At 39.2% G+C, this 15,448-nt stretch overlaps 1 protein-coding gene across 1 annotated transcript in view; it reads left to right on the plus strand.

The window, feature by feature from the left end:
- The first annotated feature begins 11,368 nt into the window (after positions 1 to 11,368).
- Positions 11,369 to 15,448, plus strand: part of KLRF2 (killer cell lectin like receptor F2) — a 17,094-nt gene continuing 13,014 nt past the window's right edge. Inside the window, exons 1-2 of the mRNA XM_015061767.3 lie at positions 11,369 to 11,547; positions 14,791 to 14,889. Of these exons, the coding sequence (XP_014917253.2) occupies positions 11,484 to 11,547; positions 14,791 to 14,889 (163 nt within the window). The 5' untranslated portion in view covers positions 11,369 to 11,483. The remainder of the gene's footprint in view (positions 11,548 to 14,790; positions 14,890 to 15,448) is intronic.

Here is a 15,448-nt window from a genome sequence, read left to right on the forward strand (position 1 = left end):
TGTGGTAAAGGTAGTACCATGCATGTAAACTTTGTACCAATGTAAGACTACAGCTATGGATAAGTTATCCTCCCTTGTTCTGCTTTCCACTCCTGAGACAAAGTCGTCTAAATGGCTTTTCTAAAGATGATCCTGAGATAAAAAATCACCCTTGATATCCATTAATGTGCCACTTCTATTTACTCCTTCTCTTGTCCTATCTCATTTCCCTTGCACTCATTCCTGTTGTCCTGTGTTGCACTTCTGCAAAACGCATTACATGCCTTTGACTCAGCATTTTTTTTTCTAGGTACCACACTTCTTAGAAAAAATGATAACTGAGTGGTTTCAAGAAGTGGATTTTCTAAATGGGATTTTGAAATTAAACTGTTAGGGTGAGGACAAGGAAGACTCCATTGAGGACTCAAAACAATAAGATATTTACTTGTCGTCAATTTCTGTGAGTGGCGTGGAAGATGAAGAGTTGGGATATATGAAAGTGTGGCCCGTGGTTGGTATGGAGGTAATGATAGGCATTGTGGTGAGGGCTGGCTAGTAGAAAACTTAGAAAAAGGAAATGAAAGCTTCTAGTCGCTAGCTGAAAATTGGATGAATTATACAAAATCTGCAGTGTCTCTAAGGCAGCTCTGATGAAAATTTTCCTGTTCTGGATCTTCAGGGTAGACTGTGATAAGAATTTGGCTCAAAATCCCATTGGAAAAGTCATGCATGCCTGTCAGTAAAAATTAGCCTTGAGTAGAAAAAATGAATATCGTGTTCCAGAGACCTGACATGGGACTATTAGGCCAGATGAGTCTGTGAATCTTGGATTCCAAAATTCCTCTGTGCCCTCAGAAACTATAACTTTTTAAAAAATCTGCTGCCAAAGAATAGTAGTCTTTCTACGACTGGAAACCATTTAATAATCTTATCTTTAGCAGGTACCTCGTAGGATGAGTCTTCTCCTTACTGCCAATGCCTCTAGATGATAACTTCCAGATGACAAAGAACATAATCTGAATAGGGAAGAATAGTATATGTTTTGACAGGTAATAATTTACATGATGAAAAAAATTATGGGGCCTGGCAGTAACTGGGATATTATGTATGGAGTCGTGTGGTGTAAGGAGGGAAGAAACATAGGGCTGTACAAGAGACGCTTAAATCATATTGATATGGGGGCCCTCATTCATAACTTGAAACTTTACATGCTCATTAGGGACATTTTTATCTGGTCCTAATAATCTTCTGGGTTGGCTATATGAAACTGGAACATATGGTGATCTGCCCTCAATGAGGTAGAAATGCCAGAGTTTGCGAAGCACACTTTTAAGAAAGCATTCTCAGGTACTAAATACAAAATTCTTAAACTTTACTAGTTACGGCATTAATCTTCTGGGAAGAAGAAAATTCAAGCCAACTTCATAAATAAATGAGAAAGAGAGAGAGATTGTAAGGGACTGGCCTACATGGTTAGGGAGGCTGAGAAGTCCCACGATCTGTAGTCTGCAAGCTAGATACTGAGAAGAGTCACTGGTGTAAATTACAATCTCAGGGCACATGCCTGAGAATCAGGAAAGCTAAGGATGTAAGTTTCAGTCCAAGGACAGGAAACTTGATGTTACAGCTCAAAGATGAGAGAGAGTGAATTCTCATTCCCTTAGCCCTTTTTATCAGCCCCTCAAGGCTCAGCCACCTTGGTAAAAGCAATCGGCTTCAGTCATCTACCCACTCAAATGCTAATCTTATCCAGAAACACCGTCACAGATGCATCCAGAAATCATGCTGATTATTTTGGGCAATGCATGGCCTGGTCAAGTTGGCACAAAATGAACTTATCAACAAGCCCATTTCTTGTCAACTTGGCTGGCACCCATACACATCTTCTTAAACCCTATATTTTTTTAAATAATTTTTTGACATTGATTTATTTTTGAGAGAGAGACAGAGTGAGAGCAGAGGAGGGGCAGAGAGAGGGAGACAAAGAAGCTGAAGCAGGCTCCAGGCTCTGAGCGGTCAGCACTGAGCCCGACACGGGCCTCAAACCCAAGAACTGTGAGATCATGACTTGAGCCGAAACCAATAGTCGGAGCTTAAGTGACTGAGCCACCCAGGGCCCCCTCCTTAAACCCCGCTTAACCTCCAAATAAAGACATTCACAAGGTCATAATTCTGTTTAACAGTACATAATTATCCTGTATACAACTGAAAATGTATTAACCCCTTTCTCAGAAAAAGAAAGAGCTTGAGTAAAGTTTACTCTTCTTCTTTTTTTTTTTTAATGTTTCTTTTAATTTTTATTATGTTTGAGGGAGAGAGAAAGACAGAACATGAGCCGGGGAGGAGCAGAGAGAGAGGGAGACACAGAATTCTAAATAGGCTCCAGGCTCTAAGCTGTCAGCACAGAGCCTGATGCAGGGCTCGAACCCACAAACTGTGAGATCATGACCTGAGCTGAAGTTGGACGCTTAACCGACCGAGCCACCCAGGTGCCCTGTAAAGTTTACTCTTCTAATTGATACATCATAACTTAAATATCATGGTGTGAAATTAATGGTACTTAAATACTATAATATAAAGTCAAAACATCTTATGTTACATGATAAATAAGAGAAGAAAGAAAATATATTTTAAGGAATTTAAGATATATAAGGTATCTTAAAGTATTTAAGATATATTTAAGATATTTTTAAAGGTATTTCTATTATCTATCTATCTATCTATCCATCTATCATCTGTCTATAAATGCATTTACACAAAATAAAAAGAAAGTATGACAGTCACAAACTTCATTTCTGTAAATGGTCATCTGGCCATAACTGGTGTTTCCTTCTACCCTTCTACTACCCATTTTGTATTCCCTTCTCATTTAGCAAGCACCTCAGCTGGTCATAAATTCTTTGCCTGGTGGAATAATTCAAGCCTTCATTCCTGAAGGGTCAGGACCATTAATAGGCCTACCTGGATTAGGTTATTATAGTTTTTCTTTGACCTTTCTCACAGGGCATGATAATACTAAAGGCTCACCTATCTTCCAAATATAATTTCCTTTACTTCCATTGTGGAGTAATAGCACAATTGCCTCCTGGTAGTCAGGTTCAATCCTTCTAGCCAGTTCAGTAACTTTCTTCCCTATTGATTCAGAGACATGAGAAGTCCGAGGTGGCAGTCTTAAATTTCAAGTCAATGAAATCATTGTGTCTCCTGATGGAATCATTCCTCCCTCTGGAACTAACACCTCGAGGCCAGCAGAGCATAATGTCATGGGAACCAGAAACAAAAATTTTGCTAATGGATTACGAGGTATAAAAGTGAGTGGTGCCACTCTGATTTCTACATCTTGATTCGTGAACCCATGATTACAACCCCTTATACTGAATGCTGATTCAGAGTATATCCAGCCTTCTGGAGAACGTTGTCCCAGCCCTGCAAGGTATTGTCCCTTACTAGTACTGTAACTAAATTTTCAAAAGGTCACCCACCATTCTATCAAGCCAGCTACTTCAGGATGGTGGGGAACATGGGAAGACCAGTGAACTTCCTAAACATGGGCTCACTGCTGCACTTCTTGGGCTCTGAGATAAGTTCCTTGATCAGGAGTCATACCATGATGGTGGATAAGGCAGTCTGTAGGTTTATGGATGGTAGTTTTGGCAGAAGCACTGCATACAGGGAGGTAAGTCTGAGACCAGACTGTGTATTCCAGTAGGAACAAAATACTGCCTCTTCTGTGATGGAAGCGGTCGAATATAACCAGTCAGCTGATCACATGGGGAATGGTGTTCTTTTGGGATTCAGTGTTGGTTTTTGCTGTCAGCAGATTGGGCATGCCCAGTGGTCGTGGCCAGGTTGGCCTCAGTGAGGGGAAGTTCATGTTCTAAGCCCATGCGTTGCCTCCAAATTTGCTAGCATGACACTTTACTCATGAGACCATTAGAAAATGACAGGAATTGCTAAGGAAAGAAGCCGACTGATACCCACAGAACAGATCTTTCTCCCTACCTGATTATTAAACACCTTTTCTGCTGAGGTCACCCTTTGGTGAACATTCATTTCAGATGCATTTCAAATACCTTCACATTTTTTTTTGCCCGTTTAGAAATATCTATCCTCACAGCTCTTCCCCAAATTGCTCTATCACTGGTTTTCTAATTATGTTCCTTGCGTGCCCCTGATTATCCAGCTAAACCACTGGATGCAGCCCATGTTTTGGCATACAATTGCACATCCGGTCATTTCTCCTTCCGAACAAAACGAGTCACCAGATGCACTGCTTCACATTCTGCCCCGTTGGGCGATATTCCTTTACTGCTGTCTTTGAGGGTAAAGAAAAAGGCTGTAGGGTGACATCTGTCCACTCTCAAGTGCCCTCCTGCATTTCATGAAGAACCATCTGTAAACCAGGCCCACGTCTTCTTTTCCTCTGTCAACCGATGTCAAGGAATTCCCCCCAGCAGGTCGTAGGCACCAGGTGGGAGAAATAATTAGAAATAACAGAATTGGGGACCATGAGCACTGGGGCTCCTTCTTCACGTAACTTATTTGTGCTTTCGGGGTTTGCTCAGCTCCAATCCAGTAAATACCACTGCCACCTGATGATAGAGTGCGGTCGTGCTTGCCCAAGTTTATGGGTTGGTGGCCCAGTATGCCAAGCGCTGTTTCTCAAAAGGAGAATTACTATGTGCTGAGGATGGCGGTGGTTTTCTCTAAAATACTAAGCGTCTGTGCTGTGAGTCACCTATATGGGCCTGCCAAACACTCCCAATGGCAGCCCCATCTGCCACTGCCACTTTAAGTGACAGAGGATCTGCTGAACCGTAAGGCCCAAGTGAGAAAGTGGCCTGTTGCAGAACCTTCCATTGTCCCCTGCCCCCCCCCCGGCCCCGCCCAAAACTACAGTAAATAGGGTAGAGTAACAATCCAAATGAAGAATATGTTGCCTCCAAAATCCAAAGAGGTTGGCTAGGAGCTGTGCTTCTCTCTAGATTGCGGGAAAAGTCGCGTGGGACTACTTATCTTTCACCTTATGAGAGATGTCTCAACACGTTCCACATCACTGGAACTCTAGAAATTTTAGCTTGGATTTTAGTCAAATTTATTTCCCACCCTCTGGCATGCAAATGTCTCACCAGTAAGTTGAGAGTAGCTGCTATTTCTTGCTCGCTGGGTCCATTTAACACAGTAGCATCAGTGTAATGGACCAGTGTGATATCCTGTGGAAGGTAAAGGTGATGAAAATCTCTGCAGACTGATACATGATATAATAGATACAACGCTGAGCTAGGCCAGGAAAGATGCCTTGCTGGCATTGCCGGCTGAAAACAAACTGCTTTTGATGGGTCTGTGGACAAATGTGGAGAAAAAGACATTTGATTGCTCAGGCGATGGACCCCTATCTGGTGCGTCAGTTGCAGGAGCCCTAGTGGTTGAGATTAGCGTGAACCATTGTCATTCTCCAAGGTCCGTCTATCTTCAGCACAGACCAAATAGGGTAGTTGAATGGGGATGTAGTGAGAATCATCACCCCTACATCTTTAAGTCCTTGGTGATGGCACTAATCTCTGCACCCCCTTGTCCTTGTCCTTTATTATTTTCCAAGGTAGAGGCAGTACTACTGGCTTCCCATTTGGCATTTCTCACCACAGAAACACCCATTACACAAATCATGGAACCAATGTGCCAGCAGTTGAGTGCATCTATTTCAGTAATGCCTTCTGGAGCTGGAGAAACAGCCACAGCCAAGGGTTCCGGGATCCACTGGGCCCACTGCGAGATGAACCTGAGCTAAAATTTCATGGATCGTTTGACCTCTGTAGGCTCCTGCTCTGACTGGTGGGCCACGATTATACATTAGGTGGCCTGAAATTAACGTCAGTTTAGAGGCAGAGTCCACTACTCTCTGAAAGTTCAGACTTTTTTACTGTCCCCCCATTTATAGTTACCCTGGCAAAAGACCATAAGTCTTTTTGGAGAAGGCTGGGAGAATAACTTAACACTGTCAATTCTGGGTGGTGGGGTTTTTGGTACTGGGGTTCTTTCTCAAGTGAACCTGACCTCCTCTTTATTCAAGGGGTCTGGGTCTGTACACTGGCTCACGTCTGGGGATTGATTGAAAGACTGTGACTCTGTTTTTATGATTGAGGTTGGGCTTGTGTTCACTTGACCTAGAGCTTTTCTACCTATATAGAACAAACAGGAATTTAATAAACTTCCTATATATTTCATTTCTAGGAATGCCATAATCAACTAGATACCACCATAGGTCTATTAGGGTCAGACTATTCTGGCTGCTGTCTGGACTCTGCTGTCCATTGCAGTAACCACACCCACCTTGCCTTTTGTGATTGCTGCCCCGGGGCCCCTGTCACTCAGGGATCAAAGTAGTCCCATTGCATTTACATTTCTCAATTCAGTGATATCACTTCTCACTGTAAAGTCTTGCCTACAGAAAAGATCAATTACAGAGCTCTTCAAGAGTGCTGGAGCTTACTTCACTAATTTAATTTGGTGAAGTTTTTCGCAGATTGGTGAGAGATATTTTTCCGTACCTTCCCAGGGTAGGTGAATAGGTCTTAAAAGGGCAAGGCAAGCTGACATTCCAATCTCTCTAGTACTTTGGGTTCCTTCTTGTACATTAATACAAGGCAGGTCCATCATTTCCAATGCTCACCTTTTGGTCCATGTTTCAGCCAACCAACCAACCTGTTAGAGTCTTTTCTAACTCCTCAAGCTGAAGCATTTGATGCATGATTTCTGCCAAATGAGCCCATGTCAGTGAATTTGGCCTGATCTAACTTTGTTTCTTTCACCGTTATCCCATATCCTTAGTTTCCACACATGTTCCCTAGATTTCTGCTTGTGTAAATCAGAAAACGCAAGTAGTTCTTTTGGAGTGTAATGCATCTCCCTCCTCATGGGCCACACTTTGTACCTCACCTTTAGGAGCCTATTGGGACTTGAGTCTAGTTATAGGTCTAGAAGCAAAAAACATGGTGGTGGTGGGTTTTGAAGAGAACCAATATTGTCTCACGTGCCAACTTCCTCATAAAAGGCTATTACCACTTCCTCAAGCAATGCAAGTTTAATCCCCTCAGACAGATGTGGAAAAGCCTATACCTTCGTTAGTGGCAAGGCTGATACCATTGTGGGTAGAGAAACCACTTCCATTGGTATTGTAGAGGCCACTCCAGTGGGGGTAGGGAAACTTTTTTAACTGGTAAGGAAGACTCATCAGAATTTAGAGGCTCAGTGTGAACCATTGTCATTCTCCAAGATCTGTCTATCTTCAGCACAGACCAAATAGGTTACCAGATTTACCAAGGTCTTCTCATATGTTCCCATTTCAACTAAGAAGATCTCATTCTTTCCCAGTCAATGCCCTCATTTTAGCAGTAGACACTCTGCAAGGCTGGGTGGTCAACTTGTGTTGTCCCTCATCCAGTCCCACCCAATAGATTTTGTATTTGGTTTTCAGTAATTTCAACTCTGCAGCTCCAGAAGCCAAGGATGTTCTTTAAGACACACATAGAAGCTTTCAGGTCATTCATGTGGAGCTTGAGCTGGGAATCTGAATCCCTGAGCTCATCCTTTCCTTTCATCACATTGAGTAACAACATTAGTAGCAGCCAGCCAATCTCATTATATTTGTTAGTTTTCCAAGAATATCTGTATCATATCATCAATGAAAGTATCATATATGCAAACACCTAGCTCCTGGTTTCTTATAAATAGTTGATTAGGAGTATCCATGGAGATATTTTGCATATCTCTATTGCCATGGATTATCAGTACTCTACTCTCTTTACTACTGAAAATAGAGTCATTAGTGTCTCATTCTAATCATGTAAAAGAACCAATCCCAGAAACTCCATTGGCTCATGCAATTATAGAATGTGAAAAGCCCTACAATCTGCAATTGGTGAGTTGAAGACCTCTACGGAAGATGACGGTGTATCTCCAGTCCTGATCTGAAGGCCCAGGAACCAGGAGAGCTGTTGATGTAAGTTCTAGCTCAAGGGGAGGAGAAGACTGATATCACAGCACAAAGACAAACTGGATATGGAGAGAGAAAATTCCTAACTTCCTCAGCCTTTTTAAACTATTTAATCCTTGAACAGATTTGATCAGGCTCATCCGTACTGGGGGGGTGGGGGGCAATCTGCTTTACTCGTTCTGCCAATTCAAATGCCAATTTATTGCAAAAATACCCTCACAGACACACCCAGAAAAAAATTTCACCAAATATCTGGGCGTCCCATGTCCCAGTGAAGATGACACACATAATTTATAATTATAGCTATTGAGAAACTTAGATCCAAGATCTTAGAAATAAGATCTGTTTACTCTATAACTCACTAGCCAAAGTTTCCTCAGGTGCAATTTTGCAAATTTTAAGCTAATTTTTCTGTTATTGTGGGTGTGTTCACGGAAAGTGAGCACGAAGGATCTGGATAATCTCAGACTCCATCAAATGGCCACTGGAAGACAAAGCCGATGCCATGCATGACACAGTCCCAAGATAGCTAACATCTGTTCCGACTCAGAGAGGTGGTAATGGGAACAAGGAAGGCTTAGATATAGATCTTAGTTCTGTAATGTAGAATTTGTGTGTGGGTGTATGTAAAATTACTTAAGTTGTCTGAACAACAGTTGATTTGCATGCAAAATAGAGTCGATGAAATCTTTGTAATATATAAAGGCCTTATTCTTGGGTTTCACCATCCCTTAAATGAGTCATCAAAGCACAGATATCTGATTTCGCAAGGGATAGTTCCATAACTTGTATAAGTGACAACTTTTGACTTGTTGCTAGGAATAGCACTGTCAAAAATTACTTATTTTGGAGGGAAAAGGAAAATAAGACACAGTAAGAAAAGGCAGATATTTGGGGCCAAAGGGAAACACTTCTAATTTTATACTATTTGGGAAGAATAGTAGCTAAACATCATGCCAAATAGGTGGAATTTTCACAGGAGAAAAAGAGTTGGAAAAATTCCTAGTGAAAGCGAAACTAGGCTGCAACGTAACAGAACTGTAAAAATATAGTAGCGAACGAAGGCTAAGTTTTGTCTGCATTTTCCAGACTTTCACGAATGTAATGCAAAGTCTGATAGAGAAAAATCTGAAAATGATGGACACAATAATTAATGTGTTTAGTGTTAAATGCCTTGAAATGGCTGTGCCTGGATCTGGTCAAGGGCAGCTACTCTTGGAGAGAAGGTGAATCCATGAATAGTATAGATGACGGTCCTTATGTGGGGTTGGGGGAAGAAAGCAGGGTCTTGAAATGAAAACACTGCGGAACACTACGGTGCTTATAGTTCACGCCACGCAACTTGTATTCGCTGAAAGAGCTAATAAGAGATGATAGGAAGCTGAATAAGTTTATCAAAGATTTGGCTGGCTGAAGAAAGGAAAACAGACGCTGGGTCCCCGAGGGGACGACACTGAATGCCTGAAGACTCATGGAGGTCATTGAAATATTGGAGGCCTGGGATGAGGGTACCTTGTACTATGATAAGGCTATCGAGATGGAGAGAAGTATATAGATTAGGGAAATATTTCAGGAGCAAAATCTGCGGGACTTGGTGCTTACTTGAACTAGGGCTGAAGGATGGAGTAACAACTTTTTTCACAGCTGGTTAGATAGCAGTGAAATATCGTGCCGTAGGAAACCCTGAATGAGTACCAGTTTGGGGGAGCGAATCATCATTCAATTTTAGAAATACTTGTTTTGAGCCACCGAGACTAAGAAATCAGTTGGATGTATTATATGTAGCGCAAAGGAAGTTTCAGTGGTAAGCTGAAAAATGGGTACTCATTTAGGCCATGGTTACGAATAAGAGTTTCTTGAGGAGGAAGTGGAATGAGGAGAGGAAATTATTTAGGATGGTGGGGAATTTAACAGTATATTGTCAATGAAAGAAAGATAAATCTGCCTCAAAAAAGAAGCTGTCAGAGAAGGTAAAAGAAATACCAGAAGAATGTAGTATCACAAAATTGAGAAGACTGTTTCAAACAGAAGGGATTTTCTCTTTCAAAAGTTTCATAATTCTGAGTTTCTGATAAGATAAGGGCTGAGGGGTGCCTGCGTGGCTCAGTCCGTTGAGAGTCCAACTCCTGATTTCAGCTCAGGTCATGATCCTAGGGTCGTGGGATAGAGCCCTGCCTTGGGCTCGACACTGAGCATGGAGACTGCTTAAGATTCTCTCTCTCTCTGCCCCTCTCTCCTTGCTCCCATGCTCAATCTCTGTCTCTCTCTCTTTCTTTCTCAAATTAAAAAAAAAGATAATATACGAGATATATGTAGTGCAATTAGCATCTGGGAAGTCATAGATGATTTAAATGAGTTGATTTTCTTTAAACTGGTGCCAGAAGGTTAGTGTGGGCTGATGCTGGAGGAGGATGAAATTTTCTTTATAATAAGTCCCCTGAAACAAGAGCAACTACATGTCAGGCTCGTATAGGGAAGAGCAGGAGGGGTAAATCGGCAGATCAGATGATCTTCGACAAGACCGGAGGATTCCAAAATGTAAACTGCTATGGTCATCTGCTGTAGAACCTAGGAAAAGCCAATGTTGCAGATGAAGCAGGAACACACAATGGACTGCTGGAGAATATCTTGCTCAGAGGAAGCCAGTCTTTTGGTTCTAGTCAGGCCTTCAAATGATTGGATGAGTTCCACCTTCCTCATAGAAGGCGATCTGCTTTCCTCAGAGTCTGCTGCTCTAAGCGCGGGTCTCATCCAAAACCACCTTCACAAAAACACTCAGAATGTTCGACCAAATACTTGGCCGCCCCGTAGCCCAGGAACACAGACACATAAAATTGACTACCACACTCACTGAGGGAAAAATCTGTTTGCGAGGAATTTGTCTGGAAATCATTTCTGACGTTATTGTATTCGTAGTAATTCGTGTTCCCAACAATTTGAGGCTGATTGATCTATTATTTTCCTGTTTTGCCTCACGCAAGCCCTCTTGTCTCCTCTACCTGCTTCTATTAGCATTTTATACGCTTCCAAATAGCAAAATGACCATTTAAACATTTTTTTTATTTAAAATTTTTTATTCTTAACTAGCTAGACGCTGTTCTTTCGTTTATTTGGTATGTACTTGGTTTATTTCATTTTTTTTCCTTTTACTAGACTATAAAGGACATGAGGGTAGGAAGCATATCTGTCTTGTTCACTTTTATGTTCCTACTACTTTGCAGACAAGTGACTGGTACAAGGTAAATGTAGGATAAATATCTGTTGAAAAAAATGAAATAAAATAGCCACGTTTACCTGGAGGACACAGAACTTCAGCCAGAAATTGACGTGGCTATCCATTTGTATTTTACCAACACATCCTGTGTGGTTTTCAACAGCCATGCCTGAGTAAAGTTTGAGTATTTTTGGACTTCCTTTCAGTTGTGTCTAGGAGAAATATCTAAGGCTAAGGCTATTCTCCATTGTCTTTATATTATTTTCTGAGTATTATCACATGAAAATATTTTAGGAGATGGAGAATGAAGATGGCTATATGGTCCTGGATTCCAAGAATCGTTTCAAATCCAGCTCTAAAGGTAGGAAGATTGCCTCCCCCCATTCAGACTGCAGCTTAAAATTGAATTATTCTCTTAGGAAGATTCTTATTTTTGAATATTTTAAAGAGTTAAAATTAACTATGTTCTTGGACTTAAAAACTGTCTAAGATAGGTTATTTAGACTCATGAAAGCCTGAAAAATAAAAAGGCAGTGTCTTTGTAACCATGGGGCCTAAATGCGAATAGAATAATGTATAATCCCCCCAATGTTATAGCATAACAAAAAGAAAGTGTAACTTTCAGGTAAAAGGTCAAAAATAGTATTTTTACAGAAATTATACGTCTTAAAAAATATAAGGTATTTGGAAGCTATTTGGGTATGGGATCTGTATGAAGATACATGATATATTGGCAAGGTAAAGATCCAGTGCTAATGATGGGGACGGTTCTATAGTGTTCTACAGCATAAAAAGCATTTTTATGTATACGTATTGTATTTTTTAATCTTCACAAAAGATCCATAAGATTGGCAGGATAGTCCATTGGAAATGAGAGAAGGGCAAAATGAAACTAACCCTCACTACTTAGGGCTGCTACATTTGGGCCAAGGTTTGCTTTTGCGTATCCTTGTTTTCAGATCTGTCTCAGGTTCTCTAGGTAAGTTTAAGAGATAACATATTGACGTCTAAGCGCAGTGTGTCTACGATGAATTTGTATAATGATCGTGTTGAAATAGCCATGATCCAAGCAGGGATGACATGGGCCAGGGATTTGGAATTACTGGTCACAACCACAGCTCTGCCATGTGGACTTCTAGTGAACATCTTTATGTACTATTCCAGTTTCCATCTCGCAAATTTAAGTTTTTTTTTTTTTTCAAAAACATGATACTTTTCTCATCATCTGAAGGCTTAGCGTCTTTCTCGTAGTTTCAATTTTGATGCAAATACTTCCTTTTTCACCAGTAACTCACTTTGATGTAGTAAAAAATAGGACCATTGGAGTCAAATTGACTAAATTGGACCCCAAAGCCCGAAGACTAAGTGGACCACCTTGCAGAAAATCTTTTGTCTTCTTAAATCCATAATTTTCACTTATAATAAAGCAGATCTATCTTGTGATTGCTTATGTGGGTGTTAAACCAAACTACTAGGTTTTTTTTTAATTTCTAATTCAATGGAATAAGTAATTCTTGGAATAAAATGAGTAAAAATATATGAAATCTGAGTATAAGTACATAAAATATGAAATAAACATACATTTAAATTATGAGTGAAAGAAGGATAGGGCTGAAAACATAAATGAGACCCGCAATCAAGTAAAAACTATGTCACATAAGCATGTTTATGCTTGTCATAAGTTTGTTTCTAAGCTTCTTTGTTTTGCTAAGAAAAACCTTGCTAATTATTCAGCTTGCATCAGAGTTACACCTATACTTAAGACATATGATTAATCTTGGTACTAAAAACAAAAAGAAAAGTTTCCCATCATAAAGCAGATACAAACAACACAACAGTGCTCTTACAGGAGCAAAAACAGGTTTCAGAGTGATTTCTTAGTATTACCCCACGTAGGCCAATGGCACCGAGTTGAGTGATTCCAGAATGGGCCAGGGCAATCCATGCAATGCACTCAGCTCTCTGTTCACCTGGCTTTATATAACATCTATATTTTGGCTTATATATATAAAAAAATCATGTTTTAATTTATAGCTATAGTATTTGGGAATGAGTTTAAAATTTCCCTTTCTAGCAAATATGGAACCAGTTAACTGCAGATCTGTATGCCTAGGACGGGTGTCTCTTATAAAATTGCAGAAATGTATTTTGAGTACTTTCAGCTCAGTAGAGGTCTTTTCACTTTTGCTTAAGTAGAATAAATACCCATAGGCTAAGGGAAAAAAAAAGAAACGTATTCTGGATTTATTCTGTAATACCGACAATTGTTTCATAAATTTCGGAAGTTTTACTGCATACAGGACATTCTGTATGTATTGTACATATAATCAGATGCACTAAGTCCATAAAAATGAAAGTAAAACGTACACGTATTACCCAGATCTGAGAAATAGCACTTTTCATTACGACTTAGAGGACAGATTATTTGTGAAATGTACAACCAAGGTTTTGGAACTAAGTGCTTGTTTCTTTATAAGCTGATGAAACTGGGAATAATTATCTGAATATCAGATTATTCGACTTTCTCTTTGGCCATCCGGATGCCAAATGGGCTAGAATGGCCAGTTTGAGATACTGTTCCAATGATATCTGCATGTAAAAGGATTTCGTTTGTGGAAAGAGTGTATTTATCTAACTTACTCAAAAGTGCTCAGACGTGGAAGACAATAGATAATACTGAAGGACAATAATAACAAATATCCCTGTTTAATGTCTTTGGATGCTCCCTGTTATCTCCTGTGTAAAGAGACCACTCCTCCCAACTCTGATCCAGCGGACTACTATGGCATAATTTCTATACGAGTACCTTTAATTAAAGATCTACGATGCTTTAGGTTGACACAGATTCTTGTCTGAAAAGTCAAGTCAGGAAAATACTACATAGCATATGTAAGAGTGAAATAGCATGAATATCACCAGTACCGTGATTGGTTCATAATAGAACTTCAGTACATGTTTTTTTTTTTTCCTTCTCTTATTTCTAACAGTGCATCATTAAAATAAATACTACATAAAAATAAACTTAAAAAATTTAAAAAAATAAAATAGGGCAGAAATAGACAAAAATCATGTTGTGATAAAAATTAAATACATATAACATATATACACTTGACAATAAAAAATCCAACAATAAAATTAATAAAAACAATTCCATTTATAACATTATAACATTATATATATTATATCTAGAATTATTTTATATAGAATTAATTATTCTATATGTAATATATTGATATTATATAATATATAATACTATATATAGGCAATATAAATATATATATAACACTCCACCTACAAATTGTGTATGATATTAACACATAATATATACAATTTAATAAATCATTTTTAAGTCATCAAAAACATTGCCAAATAATTAACAAAGCAAGACAATGACAATACAATCCAACACATTAAATAACGGTAACATCTGTTTGTGTCTGGACTATAAATATTTTTTAATTTCAAATTTTCAATTAATCATAATTTTAGTGCCATATCTGAAATGAACATAGATTATTTTTGTAATCAAAATAAACAGGAAAATATTTATAAAGTGAATAATCAAATGAACTCTAAAATTCACCAAAAAAACTCAATATTTCAGAATGTTCCCTGTATCCACCGTATTATTGTCTTATGCTAGTATGTAGCTGCATTGGGATCCTTATTATCATGATCACACTGATTTGCCTGAACTTTTGGGGTGAGTATGGAGTTTTTATTAACTTTTACACTTTGAGAACATAAATGTTGATTTTTAATTCTTCTATTTTTTTTAGTTTTTAAGTTTATTTATTTATTTTGAGAGAGAGAGCGAGAGAGAGAGAGAGAGAGAGCGCGTGTGCAAGCCAGGGAGGGGCAAAGGGAGAGAGAGAATCCCAAGCAGGCTCCCTGCACTCCTGCCATGGGGCTCAGTCTCAAGAACCCTGAGATCATGACCAGAGCCAAAGTCAAGAGTGGGACGCTTAACTGACTGAGCCACCCAAGTGCCCCGATTTTCAATTCTTCTTACTATCAAGATCAACACCACGTTGTAGCCCCAAATTGGTAAATTAAACTGACCAGCCATATATGTCATATTCGAAATTATTTCAAATTAAAAATTAAGAAAGTTAAATATAAAATTAGCCTCTGTTCGGCATCTTTTCTTATGAAGAGCAGTTACTAAAAAGTTAACTTATTTTATAAAAAAATTAGTGATGTATTTTTATAAAATGCTCATTGGTATTATTTTCAGAGATAATGATTGAATGTACTAATGT

The sequence above is a fragment of the Acinonyx jubatus genome, chromosome B4, assembly GCF_027475565.1.
Source record: "Acinonyx jubatus isolate Ajub_Pintada_27869175 chromosome B4, VMU_Ajub_asm_v1.0, whole genome shotgun sequence".
Classification (NCBI taxonomy): domain Eukaryota; kingdom Metazoa; phylum Chordata; class Mammalia; order Carnivora; family Felidae; genus Acinonyx; species Acinonyx jubatus.